At 62.0% G+C, this 23,100-nt stretch overlaps 1 protein-coding gene across 1 annotated transcript; it reads right to left on the bottom strand.

Moving 5' to 3' along the window:
- Positions 1-9,268: 9,268 nt before the first annotated feature.
- Positions 9,269-14,175, bottom strand: LOC141735016 (kallikrein-14-like). The gene is made up of 5 exons (XM_074567432.1): positions 14,100-14,175; positions 13,431-13,716; positions 12,102-12,349; positions 11,608-11,744; positions 9,269-9,421 (listed from the first exon to the last, which is right to left on the bottom strand). The coding sequence occupies exons 1-5, from the start codon at positions 14,173-14,175 to the stop codon at positions 9,269-9,271; spliced, it is 900 nt and encodes a 299-aa protein (XP_074423533.1).
- Positions 14,176-23,100: the final 8,925 nt, after the last annotated feature.

The following is a 23,100-nucleotide window of genomic DNA, read 5'->3' as shown; positions in this document are numbered from 1 at the left end:
TCCCGGGCCACACCAGTGCTTCCCAGTGCCTCCCAGTGCCTCCTGGGGCATCCTAGTGCCTCCCAGCGTCTCCCAGTGTCTCCCAGTGTCTCCCAGTGCTTCCCAGTGCCTCCTGGGGCATCCCAGTGCCTCCCAGTGCTTCCCAGTGCCTCCCAGTGCCTTCCGAGGGTCTTCGCGGTGCTTTCCCAGTGTCTCCCGGGACATCCCAGTGCCTCCCAGTGGCCTCCAGACCTTCCCAGTGCCTCACGGGGCATCCCAGTGCTTCCCAGTGCCTCCCAGTGGCCTCCAGACCTTCCCAGTGCCTCCTGGGGCATCCCAGTGCTTCCCAGTGCTTCCCAGTGCCTCCCGGGCCATCCCAATGCCTCCCAGTGGCCTCCAGATCTTCCCACTGTCTCCCAGTGCCTCCTGGGGCCTCCCAGTGCTTCCTAGTGCCTCCCAGTGGCCTCCAGAGCTTCCCAGTGTCTCCCAGTGCTTCCCAGTGCCTCCCAGTGCCTTCTGGGGCACTCCAGTATCTCCCAGTGCCTCCTGGGCCGTTCCAGTGCTTCCCAGTGCCTCCCAGCGCTTCCCAGTGCCACCCGGTGCCTCCCATTGCATCCTTGTGCCTCCCAGTACAACCCAGTATGCCCCATTGCCTTCCAGAGCATCCCAGTAAATCCCAGTGCCTCCCAGCATTTCCCAGTGTCTCCCAGTCTACCCCAGTGCCTCCTAGAGTGTCCCAGTGCATCCGGGCACCTCCCAGTTCTTGTCCCAGCGTCCCCGGGGCAATGCCCTGCTTCCCTGGGGCCTCCCAGTATATCCCAGTACACCTCAGTGCATCCCAGTGCACCCCTTGAAGCTCCTCTAGGGCCTCCCAGTGCCCCCCAGTGCCCTTCCCAGTGCCTCCCAGTCCATCCCAATGCTTCCCAGTGCCCTCCCTGTCCTTCCCAGTCCTTCCCAGCCCATCCCAGTGCTTCCCAGTGCCCTTCCTGTCCTTCCCAGTACTTCCCAGTGCCTCCCAGTCCATCCCAATGCTTCCCAATGCCCTCCCTGTCCTTCCCAGTGCTTCCCAGTGCCCCCCAGTGCCCTTCCTGTCCTTCCCAGTGCTTCCCAATGCCCTTCCCAGTGCCCTTCCCAGTGCCCCCCAGTCCATCCCAGTGCTTCCCAGTGCCCTTCCCAGTGCCCTTCCCAGTGCCCTTCCCAGTGCCTCCCAGTCCAGCCCAATGCTTCCCAGTGCCTCCCAATCCATCCCAGTGCTTCCCAGTGCTTCCCAGTGCCCTTCCTGTCCATCCCAGTGCTTCCCAGTGCCCTTCCCAGTGCCTCCCGGTCCATCCCAGTGCCTCCCAATGCCTCCCAGTGCCCTTCCCAGTGCCTCCCAGTCCATCCCAATGCTTCCCAGTGCCCTTCCTGTCATTCCCAGTGCTTTCCAGTGCTTCCCAGTGCCCTTCCCAGTGCCTCCCAGTCCATCCCAGTGCTTCCCAGTGCCCTTCCTGTCCATCCCAGTGCTTCCCAGTGCCTCCCAGTGCCCTTCCCAGTGCCTCCCAGTCCATCCCAGTGCCTCCCAGTGCCCTTCCTGTCCTTCCCAGTGCTTTCCAGTGCCTCCCAGTGCCCTTCCCAGTGCCTCCCAGTCCATCCCAATGCTTCCCAGTGCCCTTCCTGTCCTTCCCAGTGCTTCCCAGTGCCTCCCAGTGCCCTTCCCAGTGCCTCCCAGTCCATCCCAGTGCTTCCTAGTGCCCTTCCTGTCCATCCCAGTGCTTCCCAGTGCTTCCCAGTGCCCTTCCCAGTGCCTCCCAGTCCATCCCAATGCTTCCCAGTGCCCTTCCTGTCCTTCCCAGTGCTTTCCAGTGCCTCCCAGTGCCCTTCCCAGTGCCTCCCAGTCCATCCCAGTGCTTCCTAGTGCCCTTCCTGTCCATCCCAGTGCTTCCCAGTGCCTCCCAGTGCCCTTCCTTGGGCCTCCCAGTCCATCCCAGTGCTTCCCAGTGCCCTTCCTGTCCATCCCAGTGCCTCCCAGTGCCCTTCCTTGGGCCTCCCAGTCCATCCCAGTGCTTCCCAGTGCCTCCCAGTGCCCTTCCTTGGGCCTCCCAGTCCATCCCAGTGCTTCCCAGGGCCTCCCAGAACCCCACCGTGCCTCAGTTTCCCCCGTCGCCCTCCCCCACAATCCCGTAATCACAGGGCGGGGCCCGGCCACACCCAGGGTGGGCGGGGGCGGGGGGGGGGGGGGCACCCATGGCGGGGGGGGCTGAGAAATGGGGACCCCAAAATAGGGGCGGGGTTAAGGGGACCCTAAAAAGGGGGGGGGGGGACCCTAAAGGAGGGGGGAATTAAGGGGACCCCCAAGGGGGGGGACAAAGGGGACCCCAAAGTTGGGGGGGGGAGGGGGGGGCAACGCTGGTGACACCGACACCCCCCTCCCCGGTGTCCCCGGGGTTGTCACCTCCCGGTGCCAGTCAACAGGAAGGTCCTGGGGGCCACCGGGGTGGGTCCCCCCCCCCGCCGATGTCCCCACCCTCCCTCTGTCCCTCCGCCCCCGCGGGGTGGCCTCGGTGACACCTCGGTGGCCCCAAATCCCCTGGCGGGGACCTCGGTGGCTCCTGGTTGCCACCGAGGCCACCCGCCGTCACGTGGCACCTCCTGCTTTCACGGCTTTCCGGGGACGGGTGGCCACGTCCTCGTGTCCCACCCCCGTGTCCCCAACCTCAGCTGCGTCGTCATCGTCACCTCCTTTGTCACCTCCTTTCTTGAGCCCCCGCCAGGAACCGGGGTGGCCGGTTTGGGCACCCGGAGGTGGCACCGGGACAACGGGTTGGCTTTGGGGACCCTGGGAAGGGGGTTGGGGACAAGGGACGGGGGATGGGGACGGGTCTGGCGGAGAGCTCAGAGGGATGTCACCCATGGGGACAGTGTCCCCAACGCCAAGGTCAGATGCCACCAGTGGGGACAGACACCCACCACAGGTGCAGATGCCACCCATGGGGACGGTGTCCCCAACGCCAAGGTCAGATGCCACCAGTGGGGACAGACACCCACCACAGGTGAAGATGCCACCCATGGGGACGGTGTCCCCAACACCAAGGTCAGATGCCACCAACGGGGATAGACACCCAACACAGGCGCAGATGTCCCCAACTCCAAGGTCAGATGCCACCAACGGGGACAGACACCCACCACAGGTGAAGATGCCACCCATGGGGACGGGTGTCTGTCCCCAACTCCCAGGTCAGATGCCACCAGCGGGGACAGACACCCACCACAGGTGCAGATGCCACCCATGGGGACGGGCGTCTGTCCCCAACTCCAAGGTCAGATGCCACCAACGGGGACAGACACCCACCACAGGTGAAGATGCCACCCATGGGGATGGGTGTCTGTCCCCAACTCCCAGGTCAGATGCCACCAACGGGGATAGACACCCACCACAGCTGCAGATGTCCCCAACTCCAAGGTCAGATGCCACCAACCGGGACAGACACCCACCACAGGTGAAGATGCCACCCATGGGGACGGACGTCTGTCCCCAACTCCAAGGTCAGATGCCACCAGCGGGGACAGACACCCACCACAGGTGCAGATGCCACCCTTGGATGTTGGCATGTGTCCCCAACGCCAAGGTCAGATGCCACCAACGGGGACAGACACCCACCACGGGTGAAGATGCCACCCATGGGGACACGGTCTGTCCCCAACTCCAAGGTCAGATGCCACCAACCGGGACAGACACCCACCACAGGTGAAGATGCCACCCATGGGGACACGGTCTGTCCCCAACTCCAAGGTCAGATGCCACCAACCGGGACAGACACCCACCACAGGTGAAGATGCCACCCATGGGGACACGGTCTGTCCCCAACTCCAAGGTCAGATGCCACCAACGGGGACAGACACCCACCACGGGTGAAGATGCCACCCATGGATGTTGGCATGTGTCCCCAACTCCAAGGTCAGATGCCACCAGCGGGGACAGACACCCACCACAGGTGAAGATGCCACCCATGGGGACGGGCGTCTGTCCCCAACTCCAAGGTCAGATGCCACCAGCGGGGACAGACACCCACCACGGGTGAAGATGCCACCCATGGATGTTGGCACGTGTCCCCAACACCAAGGTCAGATGCCACCAACGGGGACAGACACCCACCACAGGTGCAGATGCCACCCATGGGGACGGGCGTCTGTCCCCAACTCCAAGGTCAGATGCCACCAACCGGGACAGACACCCACCACGGGTGAAGATGCCACCCATGGATGTTGGCACGTGTCCCCAACACCAAGGTCAGATGCCACCAACGGGGACAGCCACCCACCACAGGTGCAGATGCCACCCATGGGGACGGGCGTCTGTCCCCAACTCCAAGGTCAGATGCCACCAACGGGGACAGACACCCACCACGGGTGAAGATGCCACCCATGGGGACGGGCGTCTGTCCCCAACTCCAAGGTCAGATGCCACCAACGGGGACAGACACCCACCACGGGTGAAGATGCCACCCATGGATGTTGGCACGTGTCCCCAACACCAAGGTCAGATGCCACCAACGGGGACAGCCACCCACCACAGGTGCAGATGCCACCCATGGGGACGGGCGTCTGTCCCCAACTCCAAGGTCAGATGCCACCAACGGGGACAGACACCCACCACAGGTGCAGATGCCACCCATGGGGATGGGTGTCTGTCCCCAGCTCCCAGGTCAGATGCCACCAACGGGGATAGACACCCACCACAGGTGCAGATGTCCCCAACTCCAAGGTCAGATGCCACCAACGGGGACAGCCACCCACCACAGGTGCAGATGCCACCCATGGGGACGGGTGTCTGTCCCCAAATCCAAGGTCAGATGCCACCAGCGGGGACAGACACCCACCACAGGTGAAGATGCCACCCATGGGGACGGGCGTCTGTCCCCAACTCCAAGGTCAGATGCCACCAACGGGGACAGCCACCCACCACAGGTGAAGATGCCACCCATGGGGACGGGTGTCTGTCCCCAACTCCCAGGTCAGATGCCACCAGCGGGGACAGACACCCACCACAGGTGCAGATGTCCCCAACTCCAAGGTCAGATGCCACCAACGGGGACAGACACCCACCACAGGTGAAGATGCCACCCATGGGGACGGGTGTCTGTCCCCAACTCCCAGGTCAGATGCCACCAGCGGGGACAGACACCCACCACAGGTGCAGATGCCACCCATGGGGACGGGCGTCTGTCCCCAACTCCAAGGTCAGATGCCACCAACGGGGACAGACACCCACCACAGGTGCCGATGTCCCCAACTCCAAGGTCAGATGCCACCAACGGGGACAGCCACCCACCACAGGTGAAGATGCCACCCATGGGGACGGGTGTCTGTCCCCAACTCCAAGGTCAGATGCCACCAACGGGGACAGCCACCCACCACAGGTGAAGATGCCACCCATGGGGACATGGTCTGTCCCCAACTCCAAGGTCAGATGCCACCAACGGGGACAGCCACCCACCACAGGTGCCGATGTCCCCAACTCCAAGCTCCGATGCCACCCATGGTGGCGGGCACCCATCCCCGGCACAGAGCATGGTGGCACTGATGGTGACGGCCACCTGCGGCCCTCCTTGTCACCACTTGGCCAACGGTGTCCCCAAGGTGTCCCCAGGGTGTCCCCCTGCCTCCCCCCGGGGTCTCCCGCGAAGTTCTCATGAACGTGTCCCCCAAAGGGACGTGTCCCCCAAGGAGCTGCTGTCCCTCGAGGACTCCATGACCTTGGGGACATCTGGGGACAGTCCCCAGAACAGTCACCTCAAAGGGCTGTTCCCTTCCCGAGCTCCCCCCAGGCCTAATTAAAGGCTTAATTAGTCCTAACGAGGTTCTCCCAGCCCCGGGTGCCCAAGGACCTTCCACGAGGTCCTTGTGTCCCCATGTCCCCAGAGACACCCCCCCACCCCCACCCCCCCCTTCCCTGGGTGACCTTGGCTTTCAACGAGCCTCCTAATTAGCGCTGTTGTCCTTAATTCATTAATTAATTGCCTAATGAATTAGGGCGGGGTCCTAACGAAGCTGCCTCGAGAGTCGGGGAGAAGAAAGCTGCCGGCTCCGGGAGGTGAGCAGGGATTGGGCTGAGGATTAATTAGTCTCATTAATTAGTCTCATTAGTTAGTCTCATTAGTTAGTCTCATTAATTAGCCGTATTAATTAGCCGTATTAATTAGTCCAATTAATTAGTTCCTTTCCCCAGCACAAGGGGGCAGGAGGAAGGACGGGTGTCGGGGCGCAAGCGGAGAGGGGGGGTTCTCGTTAGCGCTAACGAGGGAAATCCCGCCGGGTCGCTAATTAAATGGTTGTGTCCCTCCCCCTCCCCACTCCCCCCCCCCCCCGAAATCCTAAAGCTCCCCCCCCTTCACCCCCAATTCCCACTGCCCCCCCCCAGTGCTCCCAGTGCCCCCAGTTCCCATCGCCCCCCCTCCCCAGTGCTCCCAGTGCCCCCAATTCCCAGTGCCCCCAGTTCCCAGTGCCCCCCCCAGTGCTCCCAGTGCCCCCAGTTCCCCCCCCAGTGCTCCCAGTCACCCCCAGTTCCCAATGGCCCCCCCTCCCCAGTGCTCCCAGTCCCCCCCTAATTCCCACTGCCCCCCCCAGTGCTCCCAGTGCCCCCAGTTCCCCCCCCAGTGCTCCCAGTCACCCCCAGTTCCCATCGCCCCCCCCCCCAGTGCTCCCAGTTCCCCCCCACAGGGCTCCCAGTGCCCCCAATTCCCAGTGCCCCCAGTTCCCATTGCCCCCCCTCCCCAGTGCTCCCAGTCCCCCCCTAATTCCCACTGCCCCCCCCAGTGCTCCCAGTGCCCCCAATTTCCAGTGCCCCCAGTTCCAGTTCCCACTGCCCCTGCCCAGTTCTCCCAGTGTCCCCAGTTCCCCCCCCAGTGCTCCCAGTCACCCCCAGTTCCCAATGGCCCCCCCTCCCCAGTGCTCCCAGTCCCCCCCTAATTCCCACTGCCCCCCCCAGTGCTCCCAGTGCCCCCAGTTCCCCCCCCAGTGCTCCCAGTCACCCCCAGTTCCCATCGCCCCCCCCCCCAGTGCTCCCAGTTCCCCCCCACAGGGCTCCCAGTCACCCCCAATTCCCATCACCCCCCCCAGTGCTCCCAGTGCCCCCAATTCCCAGTGCCCCCAGTTCCCATCGCCCCCCCTCCCCAGTGCTCCCAGTCCCCCCCCAATTCCCACTGCGCCCCCCAGTGCTCCCAGTGCCCCCAATTTCCAGTGCCCCCAGTTCCAGTTCCCACTGCCCCTGCCCAGTTCTCCCAGTGCCCCCAGTTCCCCCCCACAGTGCTCCCAGTCATCCCCAGTTCCCATCGCCCCCCCCCAGTGCTCCCAGTGCCCCCCTAATTCCCACTGCCCCCCCCAGTGCTCCCAGTGCCCCCAGTTCCCCCCCCCAGTGCTCCCAGTCACCCCCAGTTCCCATCGCCCCCCCCCGTGCTCCCAGTCATCCCCAGTTCCCAATGGCGCCCCCTCCCCAGTGCTCCCAGTGCTCCCAGTTCCCCCCGCAGTGCTCCCAGTCCCCCCCTAATTCCCACTGCCCCCCCAGTGCTTCCAGTGCCCCCAGTTCCCCCCACTAGTGCTCCCAGTGCCCCCAGTTCCCAATGGCCCCCCCCAGTGCTCCCAGTCACCCCCAATTCCCGTCGCCCCCCCCCAGTGCTCCCAGTCCCCCCCTAATTCCCACTGCCCCCCCAGTGCTTCCAGTGCCCCCAGTTCCCCCCCCAGTGCTCCCAGTCACCCCCAATTCCTGTCGCCCCCCCCAGTGCTCCCAGTCGCCCCCAGTTCCCAATGCCCCCCCTCCCAGTGCTCCCAGTCCCCCCCTAATTCTCACTGCCCCCCCCAGTGCTGTCACCCCCAATTCCTGTCGACCCCCCCAGTGCTCCCAGTGCCCCCAGTTCCCAATTGCCCCCCCCAGTGCTCCCAGTCACCCCCAATTCCCCCCCCCCAGTGCTCCCAGTCATCCCCAGTTCCCATCGCCCCCCCCCAGTGCTCCCAGTGCCCCCAGTTCCCCTCCCAGTGCTCCCAGTCGCCCCCAGTTCCCAATGGTCCCCCTCCCAGTGCTCCCAGTGCCCCCAATTCCCAGTCCCCCCAGTTCCCATTGCCCCCCCCCACTGCTCCCAGTTCCCATTGCCCCCCCTCTCCAGTGCTCCCAGTCCCCCCCCAATTCCCACTACGCCCCCCAGTGCTCCCAGTGCCCCCAATTCCCAGTGCCCCCAGTTCCCACTGCCCCCCCAGTGCTTCCAGTGCCCCCAGTTCCCCCCCCTAGTGCTCCCAGTGCCCCCAGTTCCCATCGCCCCCCCCTCCCCAGTGCTCCCAGTCCCCCCCTAATTCCCACTGCTTCCCCCAGTGCTCCCAGTGCCCCTAATTCCCATCGCCCCCCCCTCCCCAGTGCTCCCAGTGGCCCCAGTTCCACCCCCAGTGCTCCCAGTCACCCCCAGTTCCCATCGCCCCCCCTCCCCAGTGCTCCCAGTGCCCCTAGTTCCCAATGGCCCCCCCTTCCCAGTGCTCCCAGTGCCCCCAGTTCCCCCCACAGTGCTCCCAGTCGCCCTCAGTTCCCAATGGCCCCCCCTCCCCAGTGCTCCCAGTCCCCCCCTAATTCCCACTGCGCCCCCCAGTGCTCCCAGTGCCCCCAATTCCCAGTGCCCCCAGTTCCCACTGCCCCCCCAGTGCTTCCAGTGCCCCCAGTTCCCCCCCCTAGTGCTCCCAGTGCCCCCAGTTCCCAATGGCCCCCCCTCCCCAGTGCTCCCAGTCCCCCCCTAATTCCTACTGCTTCCCCCAGTGCTCCCAGTGCCCCTAATTCCCATCGCCCCCCCCTCCCCAGTGCTCCCAGTGGCCCCAGTTCCACCCCCAGTGCTCCCAGTCACCCCCAGTTCCCATCGCCCCCCCCCCAGTGCTCCCAGTGGCCCCAGTTCCCCCCCCAGTGCTCCCAGTGGCCCCAGTTCCCATCGCCCCCGCCTCCCCAGTGCTCCCAGTCACCCCCAGTTCCCACCCCCCCATCCAATCTCTCTGCTTTCGCTCTTTTTTTTTTCTTTTTTTTTTTTCTTTTTTTTTTTTCCCCTTTATTTTTCCACCCAAATGCTGTGTGTGTGTGTGTCCCCCCCGCCCCCCCACCCCCCCCCCACCCCCCGCCCGCCTTCCCCAGGGCATTCTGGGAAAAATGGCCATCTCCTGCCCACCCCACCCCAATGGGGTTGGTGGGGGGGGGGGAGGGGGGAAATTTTGGGGGGGTGGGGGGGGGGGGGTGGGGGTTGATGACCCCACCTGGGTGGGGGGGGGGGGGTGAGGGTGGGGGTGGGGCTCAAGGCCTCCCGATGGTTCTGCGGATCCAGGAGGTGGCCCGGCAGACGTTGGAGTAGACGCCGGGTTGCCCCCGGCGCCCGCAGACGGCCATGCCCCAGGAGACCACGCCTTGCAGCACCCCGTTGCACACCAGCGGACCCCCGGAGTCACCCTGTGGGGAGAAGGGACAGCGGTGGGGACTCACCTTGGGTGGGGGGGGGGGGGGCGGGGAGAGACAACGCGGAGACCTCACGTGGGGCCGGCTCCGTAGATTGAGTAGAAGGTCTTTGGTGGGAACCCAAACTACGTATGGGCCCATCCATGACTCAGCCCCGGTTCCGTGGGTTCAGCAGGTCTTGATGGACCCGTCCGTGACCCATCCTCAGCCCCACGGCTCAAGTAGAAGGTCTTTGGTGGGAACCCAAACCTTGTACGGACCCATCCATGACCCAGCCCCAGCTCCATGGGTCCAGCAGAAGGTCGGTGGTGGGAACCCAAACCTTGTACGGACCCATCTATGATGCAGCCCCAGCTCCGTGGGTCCAGCAGAAGGTCTTGGTGAGAACCCAGTCCTCTTATGGGTCTGTCAATGTGCCGTGACCCAGCCCCAGCTCCATGGGTCCAGCAGAAGGTCAGTGGTAGGAACCCATACCTTGTACGGACCCATCCATGACCCAGCCCCAGCTCCGTGGGTCCAGCAGAAGGTCGGTGGTGGGAAACCAAACCTTGTACGGATCCATCCATGACCCAGCCCCAGCTCCATGGGTCCAGCAGAACGTCAGTGGTAGGAACCCAAACCTCGTACGGACCCACCCATGACCCAGCCCCAGCTCCGTGGGTCCAGCAGAACGTCAGTGGTAGGAACCCAAACCTTGTACGGACCCATCCATGACCCAGCCCCATCTCCATGGGTCCAGCAGAAGGTCGTTGGTGGGAACCCAAAGCTTGCGTGGGCCCTTCCACGCGTAACACCTCGTTACAGCGCACGAACCCTTCCCTGATGTTACGGGTTGGAGGTAACGGTGGAGGAACCCAAACCTCGCACGGGTTTGGCCGCATGCCAGGACCCAGCCCCACGGCTGAAGCATGAGGTAGTTGTGGAGAACCTTGACCTGGCATGAACTCGTCCACGTGTGGCCCTTCCCAGATTTTATGGCTTGGGTTGGAGATAACACCTTGAGTTGGAGAGAATGGAGGAACCCAAACCTTATGTGGACTTGTCCACGTGCCAGAGCCCCTCCCCAGCTCCGCCGCTGAAGCATGAGGTAGTTGTGGAGAACCTCAACCTTGCATGGACCCATCCATGTGCTGTGGCCCTTCCCTGGTTTTATGGCTTGGGTTGGAGATAATGGAGGAACCCAAACCTCGCATGGGTTTGTCCGCATGCCAGAGCCCCTCCCCAGCTCTGCGGCTGAAGCATGAGGTAGTTGTGGAGAACCTCGACCTTGCATGGACCCATCCACGTGCCGTGGCCCTTCCCTGATGTTCAGGGTTGGAGATAACAGTGGAGGAACCCAAACCTCGCATGGGTTTGTCCACGTGCCAGAGCCCCTCCCCAGCTCCGTGGCTGAAGCATGAGGTAGTTGTGGAGAACCTCGACCTTGCATGGACCCATCCACGTGCCGTGGCCCTTCCCTGGTTTTATGGCTTGGGTTGGAGATAATGGAGGAACCCAAACCTTGCATGGACTTGTCCATGTGCCAGAGCACATCCCCAGCTCCGCGGCTGAATCATGAGGTAGTTGTGAAGAACCCACACCTTCCATGGACCCATCCACGTGCCGTGGCCCTTCCCTGGTGTTCGGGGTTGGAGATAACGGTGGAAGAACCCAGACCTTGCATGGACCTGTCCATGTGCCGGGACCCACCACCGGCTCCACGGCTGAAGCATGAGGTAGTTTTGGAGAACCTCGACCTTGCATGGACCTGTCCACGCACCAGGACCCACCACCGGCTCCACGGCTGAAGCATGAGGTAGTTTTGGAGAACCTCGACCTTGCATGGACCTGTCCACGCACCAGGACCCACCACCGGCTCCACGGCTGAAGCATGAGGTAGTTTTGGAGAACCAAAACCTTGCATGGACCTGTCCACGCACCAGGACCCACCACCGGCTCCACGGCTGAAGCATGAGGTAGCTGTGGAGAACCCACACCCTTCCATGGACCCACCCACACGTGGTGGCCCTTCCCTGGTTTAAACGGCTTGGGGTGAAGCAACCCAAGACTTCCACGGCTCCAATCCCACCGTGCGTTTCAACTCCAAGCCACACCAAGGCCCTCGGCAGCGAGCTGGGAGGTGGCTGAAGGGATGGCACACCCCACCCCACCCCACCCCACCCCACCCCACCAGCCCTTACCTGGCAGGAATCGATGCCCCCCTGGGGGACGCCGGCGCAGAACATGTTGGGGGTGAGGGCATTCCCGTAGGCCCTGGTGCACTTGTCCCTCCCGAAGGCCTGGATGGCGGCACACTGGAGATTTTTGGGCAGCTTTGCTGGAGAACAAGGCGGGGGTGGGAGAGAAAAGGGGGTGAGAAGGGGCAGCCCCCTCCCGCTGAGGCCTGAGGAGACCTCGTTACACTTCTGGTCGGGTTCTACGGAGAGTGGAGACGCCTCCATCCGAGACGGGTAGGTCAACATCAAGGAAACCCAACCCCAAAGGGAAAACCCGACTCGAAGTCCTTCTCCGTGGGGAGCTGCTCGCTGGGCAGAGTTCGGGTGACATCAAGGAAGCCCTGGTCCCTTTTTCCCAGCTGAGAAGGCCACCAGGTCTCCTTGGTGACCCTTTCCCCTGCCTGCTCGCCTCCCTCCATCCCACCTCTTCCACCGAGGTGTCCATCGCGAGCCGGTACCTCCAGGGGATTTGGTGGTGCCCCAACCGGAGACGCTGCACCTCATCCCGTCCATGGGACACTTCGTGGCCAATCTGATCTTCTTGATGTTGGTGCTGAACTGAACGGGCTTGTTCAACCTCAGGAGCATGAAGTCGTTGTCGTTCCTGCGGGGGTTGTAGGCCGGATGGACCTGGATCCTTGAGATGGACCTCACTTGCCCCGTCCCGTCTCGTAACGTGTCCGTCCCGATTAATACCTTGAGTTCTCTGGATTTGGGGGTGGAGGGAGGGAAAGAAGGACAAGAAATCAGTGTTGGTGCCTCCAGAGGAGACATGGAAAGCCCTGGCCTCAAGGGTTTTCCATCAAGGAGATGACCAAAACCTGTCCATTGAAGCTTCTCCACAGGGTAGAGTTAAGGTGACATGGCCGTGGGACCACCTTATCCCATTTCCCAGGAAAACACGCTCATGCCTTGAGGATTCACGAGCCAGATCTCCTCCGAGAGCTCTTTGAAGGCTCGGGTACCCTGGGGACATCTCCCATCTCCATGGGACACTGTTACGTCTCTTGACTTCAACCCCTTGGCTTCATCTTCCTCCAGGAGAAACATCTCAGCACCGTTGCCCTGAGCCCAACTTCTTGTCAACTTTTCTCCTGCTTTTTCTTGTTTTCCATCATTTCCCTTCCAAAAGGTCCACCTTCCTCTCACAGGACCTTGAGGAGAAGCTGGAGAAACTTGGTTGGGGGGGGGGAACCTGCTCCACTTAGTGTCCTCCCCTGGAAAAAGGGGGCGACTGGACCCCAAAGTGGGGTGGGGTTGGCTCTCTTAGGGGTTCGTAGCTGGGGGTTGTCACCCTGCAAAGGACACAGCAACTCCTCCGGTCTCCACGTGAAGGATGGTGGGGCCTTCGTTGTCCTCTAGGGGTACCACCATCTGGACACCACCATCTGGAGGTGCCCATGGCTGGAACATCAACATCTAGAGCTACTGGCCGTGGGCCACCAGACTCGGGAGGTAACATCTGGGGTACAAACAGATGGACATACCAACATCAGGAGGTGCCCGTCTCTGGAGCTACCAATCTCCGGAGGTACCAGATGCCCAAATCTGGAGATGTTCATGTCTGGAGGCAACGAACTCGGGAGATGCCCACAGCTGGGGCATCTCTCTGGGGATCCCACCACTTGGAGGCCTCACCCTCTGGAGATCCCAACACCTGGGCCCACCTGGAGGTGTCCAACACCTAGAGGACCCACCTCTCACCCTTGGTCGTTAAGGGCGTCCGGGGAAAGGAGACGACGGCTCATAGGAAGCCACGGGGCACACGACCACGGACCTGGGCTTACCTGATTGGTTGCCGGCAGTGGGCGGCTGTCAGCACCCATTGGGCGTCTACCAAGCTTCCCCCACACAGGATTTGACCCCTCTTGGTGAGGGCGACTTGGAAAGGGCGTTGGGTGATGGAGCAGGGTCTCCCGCCGATGATACGGGACTCGTCCTCCTCCGGCACTGGAAGACAAGAGCCCCAAAGGTCACGTGACCGCAGCCAGCCCCCCCAGTTTTCCGAAGAAACAGCCCCCGGTTTGGGTTGAAACACAGGTGAAACGCGGCCCAAAAAAAAAAAAAAAGAGTCTTAAAAGAAGGTGAAACGAAAGAGAAAAGGGGAAAATACCTGTCGTCGGCTTAAACTGCCCATCAGAACACTCAAAATCATCTTAAAAAACTAAAAATAACGTTGTTTTTTTTTTTTTTTTAATTTAACGAGCCACCTATCCACTTACTGGGCTTTTTTGGTTTGTTGGGTTTTTTTGGTTTGGTTTTTTTTTTTTTTTTTTTTTTTGGTAAGAAAACGAGGTGATTTGGGGGGGACAAGTCGAAATCCAACCGTTTGTAGCCGAGACTGAAGCAGCCCTTGAAGGTCTGTGTCCTCCTGGCGCCGTTTGATGGAGCCTGGCACTCCATGACCAGATGGAGGACCGAGGTGGGAGGTCCCACAAGGAGACAACCCCCCCCACCTCCCCCCCCCCCGCCGGCCCCCGGGACCGGTCCGTCATTGCCAGGGTTGTCCCAATGAGCTGTCCTGGAAGTCATCGCGCATCAGGAAGTCACCGAAGGCCACTTATCTCCGCCGGTTTCACCACGTGCCTCTGGGAGGGGCATCCGTTCCACCTCTAAGATTCCTCCCAGCCCAAGATTGGACTCCAAAAAGGAGATGACGCACCCCTAAAAGAGCTGAGCTCTTCATCCTCGCTCCGTGAGGAAGCCTGTAGGACCAGCTCGAAATGCCTCCTACCTCCTGGATGCCTCACGTACCCAGGACTCCTCGTTAGGACCAGGCTAGGAGCCGGTTGCATCAACACAAGTAGGAGAAGTCCTGACGCAAGGAGAAACGATGAGAGGAGTTCACTCAGGAACGCGAGTCCTTCTGTCGCTTCGGAGCTGAGATGTCTTGGTCCCACCAGGGTGGTTGAGAAGAAAGAGAGAGAGCCATCAAACTTGGTTTGAGGGGGTGTCTTTGTCTAGCCATATCGTAGGAAGAGGGTCCCACCACTTGAAGCCCCCACTTCTGACATGGATCTCCCAATCTTCCATAGCTCTGGAGGCATCTCCCTTGGCTTTAGGTGGCCGCAGAAACGTCTCCCTTGGCTTTAGGTGGCTGCAGATGGGTGTCCGCTGGAGTTGGCCAACTTTGATGGGCCTCGGAGAGAGGGAGGGACCATTCTGAGAGGCGATCCAACCCCATCCGACATCCGATGTCTACAAGACGAGGTGCCCTTGGCAGGATATTGACGATGAACGAGGTTTGCAGGGTGACCGTCGTGAGGCCGTGACTGCGCACAGCTCCGCTTGGGTGGCTGCGCAACGGGAGGTCAAAGGCTTGCGATGTGCTCCTGGTGTCCCTCCTGGCCTCCACCTACAGCTGCATGCAGCTGTAGGAACCTCAGGGGCCACCTCTGCCAAGGCCGCTGGAGAAGTTCCCTGATGCTGAGCTTTATCCGAGTGGGAGGAGACAAGGTTTTTTTTTTTTTTTTTTTAAAAAAAAAAGGCCAATCAGCACCAAAAAAAGGTGGGGTTTTTTTCAAGAAAAAGGCCTCCCTCTCACCCCGAAACCCTGCAGTAGGACTTTCAAACGGGAGAGATCGAGTCCTTCTGCTCTGAGGTCTTCTCGTGGGTGCTGGGGCCGAGTCCTCCACCCCGCGGTTTGGGGCAACCCAGACGGTTTGGGCTATTTTGAGGAGAAGTCACGCCTCCAAGCATTGACCACCTTGGCGAAGAGCTCTACGGATGGCGGCGCGGGCTCCGGTCCATGACACCTGGCTCCAATTGCCTTCCACCGAAGGTTGGGACATTGGAATTTACCAGTGGGACTGGTTTGTGCTGGTGGGGATTACAGCCTCTGATGGGTGGCAATGGGAGACGCCCGAGTTTCAAGCCACCTGGAATTCGCCACTATCCGGTCCTGGCAGAGGTGCCAAAGTCGGAGGGTGGGAACCATCCCGTAAATGCTCATCGGAGAAGCATCCCTGGTCAACCCAAGGACCGACCTTGACCCTTTAGAGACCAACCAGCGGGTATAGATTCCCCTTAGCTCCTTGAAGGCATCTCAGCGGCTTCCCTGAGCTCCCAGGGTGGAGGGGTATCCATCAGCCAAGGTCAGTCAGTAGAGATAGATGGAGGCGCTGCGAGATGGTGGATCGTGCCCTGTGGTAGAATCCGTCCCCCTGGATTTCCAGAGGCCACTGGCAACCAAGAGAGCTCCAACCCAGATGACGGTGTCTCCATCCCAACTGATAAACCTGCCCCCCAAGAAAACAGTTCTTGGACAGCCATGGGGCAAATTATCCAGCCATTGGGTCTGGATATGACCTGGTTCCTTCTCCGTAGGACCTGGGGATTTCGGATTCAGCTCCAGAGACACAGGTTTGGGTTAAGAGGCACCGACATGGGGATCAGATCCGAGGTCTTAGCATCCAACAGTCAGAAATCACGGGAATCCTCTTTCCACCCTAACTGAGACTCATCCTTTGGGGTTCTCCTTCAGCAGAGCATCATTTTGGAGGCCAGAAGAAAGGAAGAGGATGTTCCTGTTGGGATGAAGTCTCTCCTTTCTTTCCCTCACCCCTTTTTGTCTCCTTCTTTTTGTGGCTGTGACAGAAATCCCTGTAGGAACTTCCAGAGAAGGGAAAGAAGTTATCCCAGGGGTCCCAGCCCCTCCAACGGGATGTGGGAACGTCCCTCTCCCTCTCTTTCTCCACACCGAGGGGGTTGCTTTACCTCAGCTCAAAACCAAAACAGGTTTCGAAACTGTAGGGCCTTGCCCAAACCTTCCCGTCGGCAAGATTCCCACGAGCCGAGGGAAGGCATCTCCCCATCCCATCCCATCCCATCCCATCAGACACATTTCCCCTACAAGGTGCCCGTAAAACACCCGTGGTGTCTCCATCCCCCTCTCTGTGGCCACCGGTTTGACTTACGCTCATCGCCTTCGTTGCCCGTTGCCTGAGCTCGCGTCGTCAGCGGGGCGGCCAGCAGCAGTCCGGCTGCGAGGATGAAGATGGGGATGAAGCCGAAGGCCCTGTGCCCGTCACAAGCCATTCCTGGGGCAGAGAAACCAAACTGGATCAGCGCCGGGGGCCACAGGAGAACGGCCGGTGCCACCCGGGGGCTCCAGGGGAAGGTCCTCATTGGTGTCCTTCTGCCTCCCGCGTGGGACGGAGGTGATGTCACCGAGATGCTGGTGGTGTTTTGGTGCACCTTCACCCTTATGGACCTCTGGGGGAGGGAGGTCTTGGACCCTCTTCTCCACCATGTGTGGGTTGAGTTCAGCTGGCCGGTGGCATCAAACCCACCCGCACGAGCTCAGGAAGGACCACCTCCCTCCCCAACCCCATGCAACCGGGAGATCCGAAGTAAACCGGGATCCGGAGGGTGTTCCCACCCAACCCATCCAAAACAGAGCCACCACGTGAGCTGAGCGCGCGGGGCTGGCCGGATCCGACCCGTGGGAAAGAGCCACCAAGAGACGGGGAACCCCCGGACGCCTGGTTCCCACCCCACCCCACAGCCTCCGTCCCTCGGAGGGATCTCCATGGTCCTGGCCACGGGGGTGGGATGGACTCACCTGCTGGAGGAGAAGGACGGGGCCGGCTCGGCGCGTCGGGAAGTCGAGAGCCGGTGGCTTGGGCATATTTATACCCGGGATGAAAAGTAGGCCGTGTCTTCGGCGGGGTGAGTCAAGAGCGGTTGGGCGAGCAGTCCGCGGCGGCAGCGGGACGAGCGTGACCCCGTGGGTGTCTCCCCGGGTCCCAGGGGAGGCGGGGGGGGGGGGGGGGAAGGGCGGGGAGGTTGGGGTTGGGGGGGGAGGGTGGTGTGTGATTACCGCTTTGAAGTCCCAGAGGAAACGCCGTCGGGCTCCTGGGCGAAAGGGGAAACGCCCGCTCCTCCCATCGGCAAAAGAGCCGCCCCGGACACGGGGGTGAGGAGTCCCCAAAAAACATCTCGTCCGGGTGGACCGGGTGGTTCACCCCTCGCCGCGTCCCGGAGCGGGGGGGGGCCCAAAGCAGGGGGGGTGGGGTGGGGTGGGGTGTGGGGGGGGTGTGTCCCTTCCCCTCACCCCACCCCAGGGCAGGATGGGGTTGTCGGGGTGTCCGCCCGGCCCCCGGGGGTTGTGAAATGTGATGGTGCTGCCTTCCTGCCCCTCCTGCTGGCTGGCTGGCCGGCCGGCCGGCTGGCCGTAAGTCCGCCCGGCAGGCTGCCCGTCCATCCATCCGTCCATCCATCTGTCCACCCGTCTGTCCATCCACCCATCTCCCCGTCCATCCATCCATCCATCCACCCATCTACCCGTCCATCCATCTACCCATCCATCCATCCACCCATCCATCCATCCGTCCGTCTGCCGATCCAGCTGCCTGTCCGTCCGTCCATCTGTCTGCTGATCCAGCCGTCTATCCATCCGTCCATCCCTCCGTCCGTCCGCCCACCTATCTGCCCATCCCTCCCTCCATCCCTCCATCCATCCGTCTGTCCGTATGGCCGTCTCTCCAGTGAGCTGGATCGCTTTTTGTCTGTCTGTCCTCCTATCGACCCATCCGTCTACCTATTGATCCATCCTTCCTTCCATCCATCCATCCATCCGTCCGTCCGTCCATCCATCCATCCGTCCGTCCGTCCATCTGTCCTCCTGTCCACCTCTCCACCCATCCGTCCATCTCTCCGTCCCTCCATCAACCCACCCCTCTGTCCGTCCGTCCCCTCCTCCATCCGCCCTCCCCGCATCGCACCGACACACTGGAAGCCGGGTAGACATCACGGGACACACACGCGTGCGCACACGCTCCCCCCCCTCCATGCACACACGTGTGCAAGGACCAGGGAGGAGCTGGGGGCGGGGTGGGCTCCCAGCCCAGGATGCCACCTCCAAGGAGGGACCCTCGTGGCTCCAGGGCTGGGGACGCGGCCCCTGGGGGACCACCACGGGACTGGAGGTCCCCAAGGACCTTTCCCCTTTGGCACCCGGCGCCGGTTGCACGTCCCCAATGAGTAACGCCGCGGATGTGGGTGAGCGATGGGCGAGGCCACGTCCCGCTGCCGACCCAGCTGAGCCCTGCGAGTTTGCTTCTGGTGAGTCAAGGGGACACCGGGGACGGGGGTGCCACTTGTCCTTCCACCAGCTGGACACTGTCCCCAAACCCCGGAGGTGTGCCACCTCCCCTTCCTTGCTCCCCCAACCCCAACGTCACCGGAGGGGTTTGGAGGGTCTTCAAGGTGGGAGGTGACCACCCCACACCCAGAGAGGGTGACCCAGGTGCAATCGGTGTCACCCACCGTCCCCAGGGCCACCTGGGGCATCTCTGCCCGGGGATGGTGGCAGCAGTCGGGGACCCTGGCATCTCCCGGCCCTTCTCAGGGTGTGTTTTGGGTGCGTGTCAGGGCGTGAGCCAGGCGCCGCGTGGACGGGGTGGGTGGCCCGAAATTCCTGCTGAGCTCAGCAGTTGTCACCGGCCGCTCTGGCATCTCTTTCCAGGAGGTTCAAGGTGCCTTCACTGATGGTTCTCCTCCCCTGGGAGAACCGGGCTCGAGCTCCGGTATGTCCTGCAGCGAGAAGGTCCCAAAAGGATTTTAGATACCGATGGGTCCTCTAAAGCCACCCCAGCCTGGCCACCCTCGATGCTGGTGGGACCAGAGCTGCAACGTGGGTGCAGGAGCTCCAGGGCTGGTGTGAAGGAACCTCTGTGCCTCTTCAACGGCCCCTTTGGCAGGGCCAGAAGAGGAGCCGAGGCTGGGAGCAGCTCAAGGCAATTAACAACCTGATGAGCAATTAAGGGCGGGGAAGCCCAGGAGCCGAATCCTGACGAAAGGAAAGGACCGGTTGGGATGAATCACAGTTTGGAGATGCTGATCTCGCTCTCTGCTGGTGGCAAGAGGAAGCCCGGGGCTGGGTTTGGTCCTAAAGCTAGAGATGAAGCTGGAGCTCCTGGAAGAGCAACTGTCCCAGCAAACCCATGGAGATCTGGTGTGTGGAGATCCTCAGCGAAGAGGTTGTGGCTTTGGGGAGCTCATCTCTGGAGGCCTGGCCCATGGAGATCTCACCTACCAGGATGGCATCCCCGTGGAGATTCCATTCCATGGAGTTCTGGTCCATGGAGACCTAATCCACCACGGTGATCTCCCCTGGAGATCCGGCACACAAAGATCCCATCCACCAGGATCCTGTCCACAGAGACCCCAGCCCATGGAGGCCTGGTCCAGTAAGATCCCATCCATGGAGATCTGGTCCATAGAAATCCCATCCATGGAGGCCTGATCCGGGTTGATCTCGGCTACGAGGATGCTGTCAGTGGAGATCTTGTCCATGGAGTGGTCAGCTGCAGAGATCACCTGGGGCGATCCCATCTGTGGGGATCCCTTCTACAGGGCTCCTGGGCCATGGTCATCCCTGTGCGGAGATCTCATCCGCTGGGATCCTGTCCATGGAGATGCCACCCATGAAGGGCGAGGACATGGTGATCCCGGACCACGGAGGCCGATTCTGCAAGGCTTCAAACCATGAGGATCCCATCCTTGAGGATCCTGTCTAGGGGGATCCCCCCTACAGATACCATCAGCCGTGGAGATCTGGTCTGCAGAGATCCCACGCACGGGGATCCCGTCCATGGGGATCCCGGCCGTGGGGATCTGCTCCATAGACATCCTCGGCCAAGAAGGTCCACGGGGATCCCACCCATCAGCATCCCTGATCCCCTGGGGACAGCGAGGGGACTGGGGGACTTCGCAAGGTGACACGGGGGCTCCCGAGGGGAACAGAGATCCTGGGTGGGGACAGGGGACGTGTGAGCTCATGGGGGGGGACACGCACTACCCAAGGGGACTTGAAGGGACATTGGCGGGGGGGGACGTGAGGGGACAGGGAGGTCATGAGGGCACGCGGAGCACATGAGGGGACACGGGGGCATGAGAAGACACAAGGGGACATGGGGAACCCATGAGGGAAGATGGGGACACACAAAGGGACGTGAGGGGACTTGAGGAGACCCAAGGGGACATGGGGAGCAGAAGAGGGGACAGGAGGGGACACAGGGGGCACATGGCAGGGACATGAGGGGACACAAAGGATCGTGAAGGGACATAAGGACACATGGAGGGGTCATGAGGGGACAGGGGAACACTTGGGGGGGACAGGAGGGGAGACAAAAGACCATGAAGGGACAGGAGGGCACATGGAGGGGTCATGAGGGGACACAGGGGACCAAGAAGAGACATGAGGGGACCAAGAAGGGACATGAGGCTGCATGGGGGACACATGGGGGTGGTGTCATGAGGGGACAAGGGAGCACATGGGGGGACAGGGGAGCACAAGAGGGGACACGAAGGGACACGAGGGCACATGTTGGGGGGTCGTGAGGAGACAGGGGAGCCGATGAGGGGGACACCGGTACGCACGGGGACATGGTGGGACATAGGGACCACGAGGGGACATAGCGGCAGGCGAAGGGACGTGGGGAGGGATGTGGGGGGGCCCGGGAGACCGCGGTGGGGGTGGCGCAGGACGTGGGGCACAACAAGGGGATAGGAGGTGACATGGAGGGACACGAGGGGAGGTGGGGGACACAGACGAGGACACGTTGGGGACAGGTGGAGACCCGCGGGGTGAGCGCACGAGGGGCCCCAGAGCTCCACGGAGACGGGGGGTGGGGGCGATAACGTCAGCGCAGCGCTGGGGGCTGGGTCCAACCAGTTCCGCCAGTTCCTCAGCTCCCATCTCGGGGGCGTAATTAGCGCTAATTACCTAATTACCCAGCGGCCCCAGGCAGAGCCAGCCTGGGCCTGCCACCCGCTGCCAGGGCCACCCAGGACCTCCTGCTCCCCTCCGCCAGCTTCCAGTGGCAGGGAGGGGACATGCCACCCCCCCCCCCATCCCTGTCCCCTCCCAGATGTCCTCACAGCCCTGGGAGCGCTGTGCCCTGGGTGGCCCTGGGTGACACAAGAGTTGGCAGTGCCCTGGGTGACACGGTAGGTGGCCCTGGTTGACACATGGGGTGGTAGCACCGTGGGTGGCAGCGCCCTGGGTGACCCTGGCTGGGGGGTGGCCCTGGGTGACACACGGGCTGGCAGCAGCGTGGGCGGCAGTGCCCCGGGTGACACAAGGGGGTGGCTCGGGGGACACGGGTGACACGGGAGCGGCGGTGTCGGGTGCCAGCGGTGCCAGTTTCTTGGACGCAGCGGCAATGGCTGCGCTGCAGCTGCTCCTGCCATGGTTCGATGTCACCTCCACGGAGATGGGGACTTAGCAGATCCCATGGACCTGGCTGGGTCATCTACGTCTCTAGGAGCAGCTTGGCTTGTCCCCAAGGGCTCCAAGGCCTCGTTGCATTGACCCCAACAATGTGATGACCATCCCTCCTCCATGGGTACAAGGAGTAGACCTCATTAGACCTCCATAACACGTTAGGTAGACCCCAAGAGATACCTTCACGAACATGTTGCTGGATCCCAGTGGACACGTTGCCCAGACCTCCACGAACACGTTGAGTAGACCCCAACAGCCACATGGACCAGACCTCCACGGACACGTTGAATAGACCTCCACAAACACGTTGAGTAGATCCCAACAGCCACATTGACCAGACCTCCACGGACATGTTGAATAGACCTCCACGGACATGTTGAATAGACCTCCACAAACACGATGACCAGACCTCCACGGATGATGGAGAACCTGGAGCTGCTTGTGCTGAAGCTCAATGTGGCAGCCCACAGCGGCTGATGGCCACCAACACGGGACCCTCCAAGCCAAACCTCTTTCAGGGGCTCCTGAAAGGTGGTTGAACCTTCCCGTCAAGTGCTGAGCAAGAGCTGGAAGTCACCAGTGGCCACCGTTGGCCCCAGCCATGACGGGCAATCACTTTTCCACCTCCCTGGGGATTTGGACCCGGCCCAAAAACCTCTTTCCCCACCGCGGCGGCCAGACAAGGCCCACACCCTCCAACGCACCGGGCTTCAGCCACGTGGGGGAAGAGGGAGGGTGACACCTTGCGCAAGGTGACCGGCGTCGCTCCCTGCCCCGCTGAGCCACGGGGGACAACACGTGACGGCGTGACCTTGCCGGGTCTCCTCTTGCACTGGGGAAGGATCTCGAGGTGGTTTTTGCAGCCCACCAACATCCACCGCGTCCTGCAGCCACGCTGTGGGGAAGCCGGGCACCATTCTCTGGCCCACCCCACCACCAAGATGGGACCATGGTGACCCCATGGAGGGGGAAAATTCCCCCCCTCTGCCCTTTTCTCCTTCAAAATAGAGGCCTCACCTCCGTGCGAGCGGGTAAATTTGGCCTCCAGCGGGTGATTTCTCGCGAGCCAGCGTGGCCTGGGTGGATGCTCCTCACCGGGGAGGCGAAACAGCCCCTGATCTGCTGCCAAGTTACCCCAGGTGGGGAAATTTGGCCCCTTCTGCTCCCGCTGAGTCACGGGGAAATTGCTCCCCTCTGGGATGGAAAGTCCTTCCCCCGGTCGCGCA

Source organism: Larus michahellis, chromosome 27 (assembly GCF_964199755.1).
Source record: "Larus michahellis chromosome 27, bLarMic1.1, whole genome shotgun sequence".
In the NCBI taxonomy this organism is placed as follows: Eukaryota; Metazoa; Chordata; class Aves; order Charadriiformes; family Laridae; genus Larus; species Larus michahellis.
The sequence above is the reverse complement of the archived record's forward strand: the minus strand, read 5'-3'. Positions and strand labels throughout refer to the sequence as shown.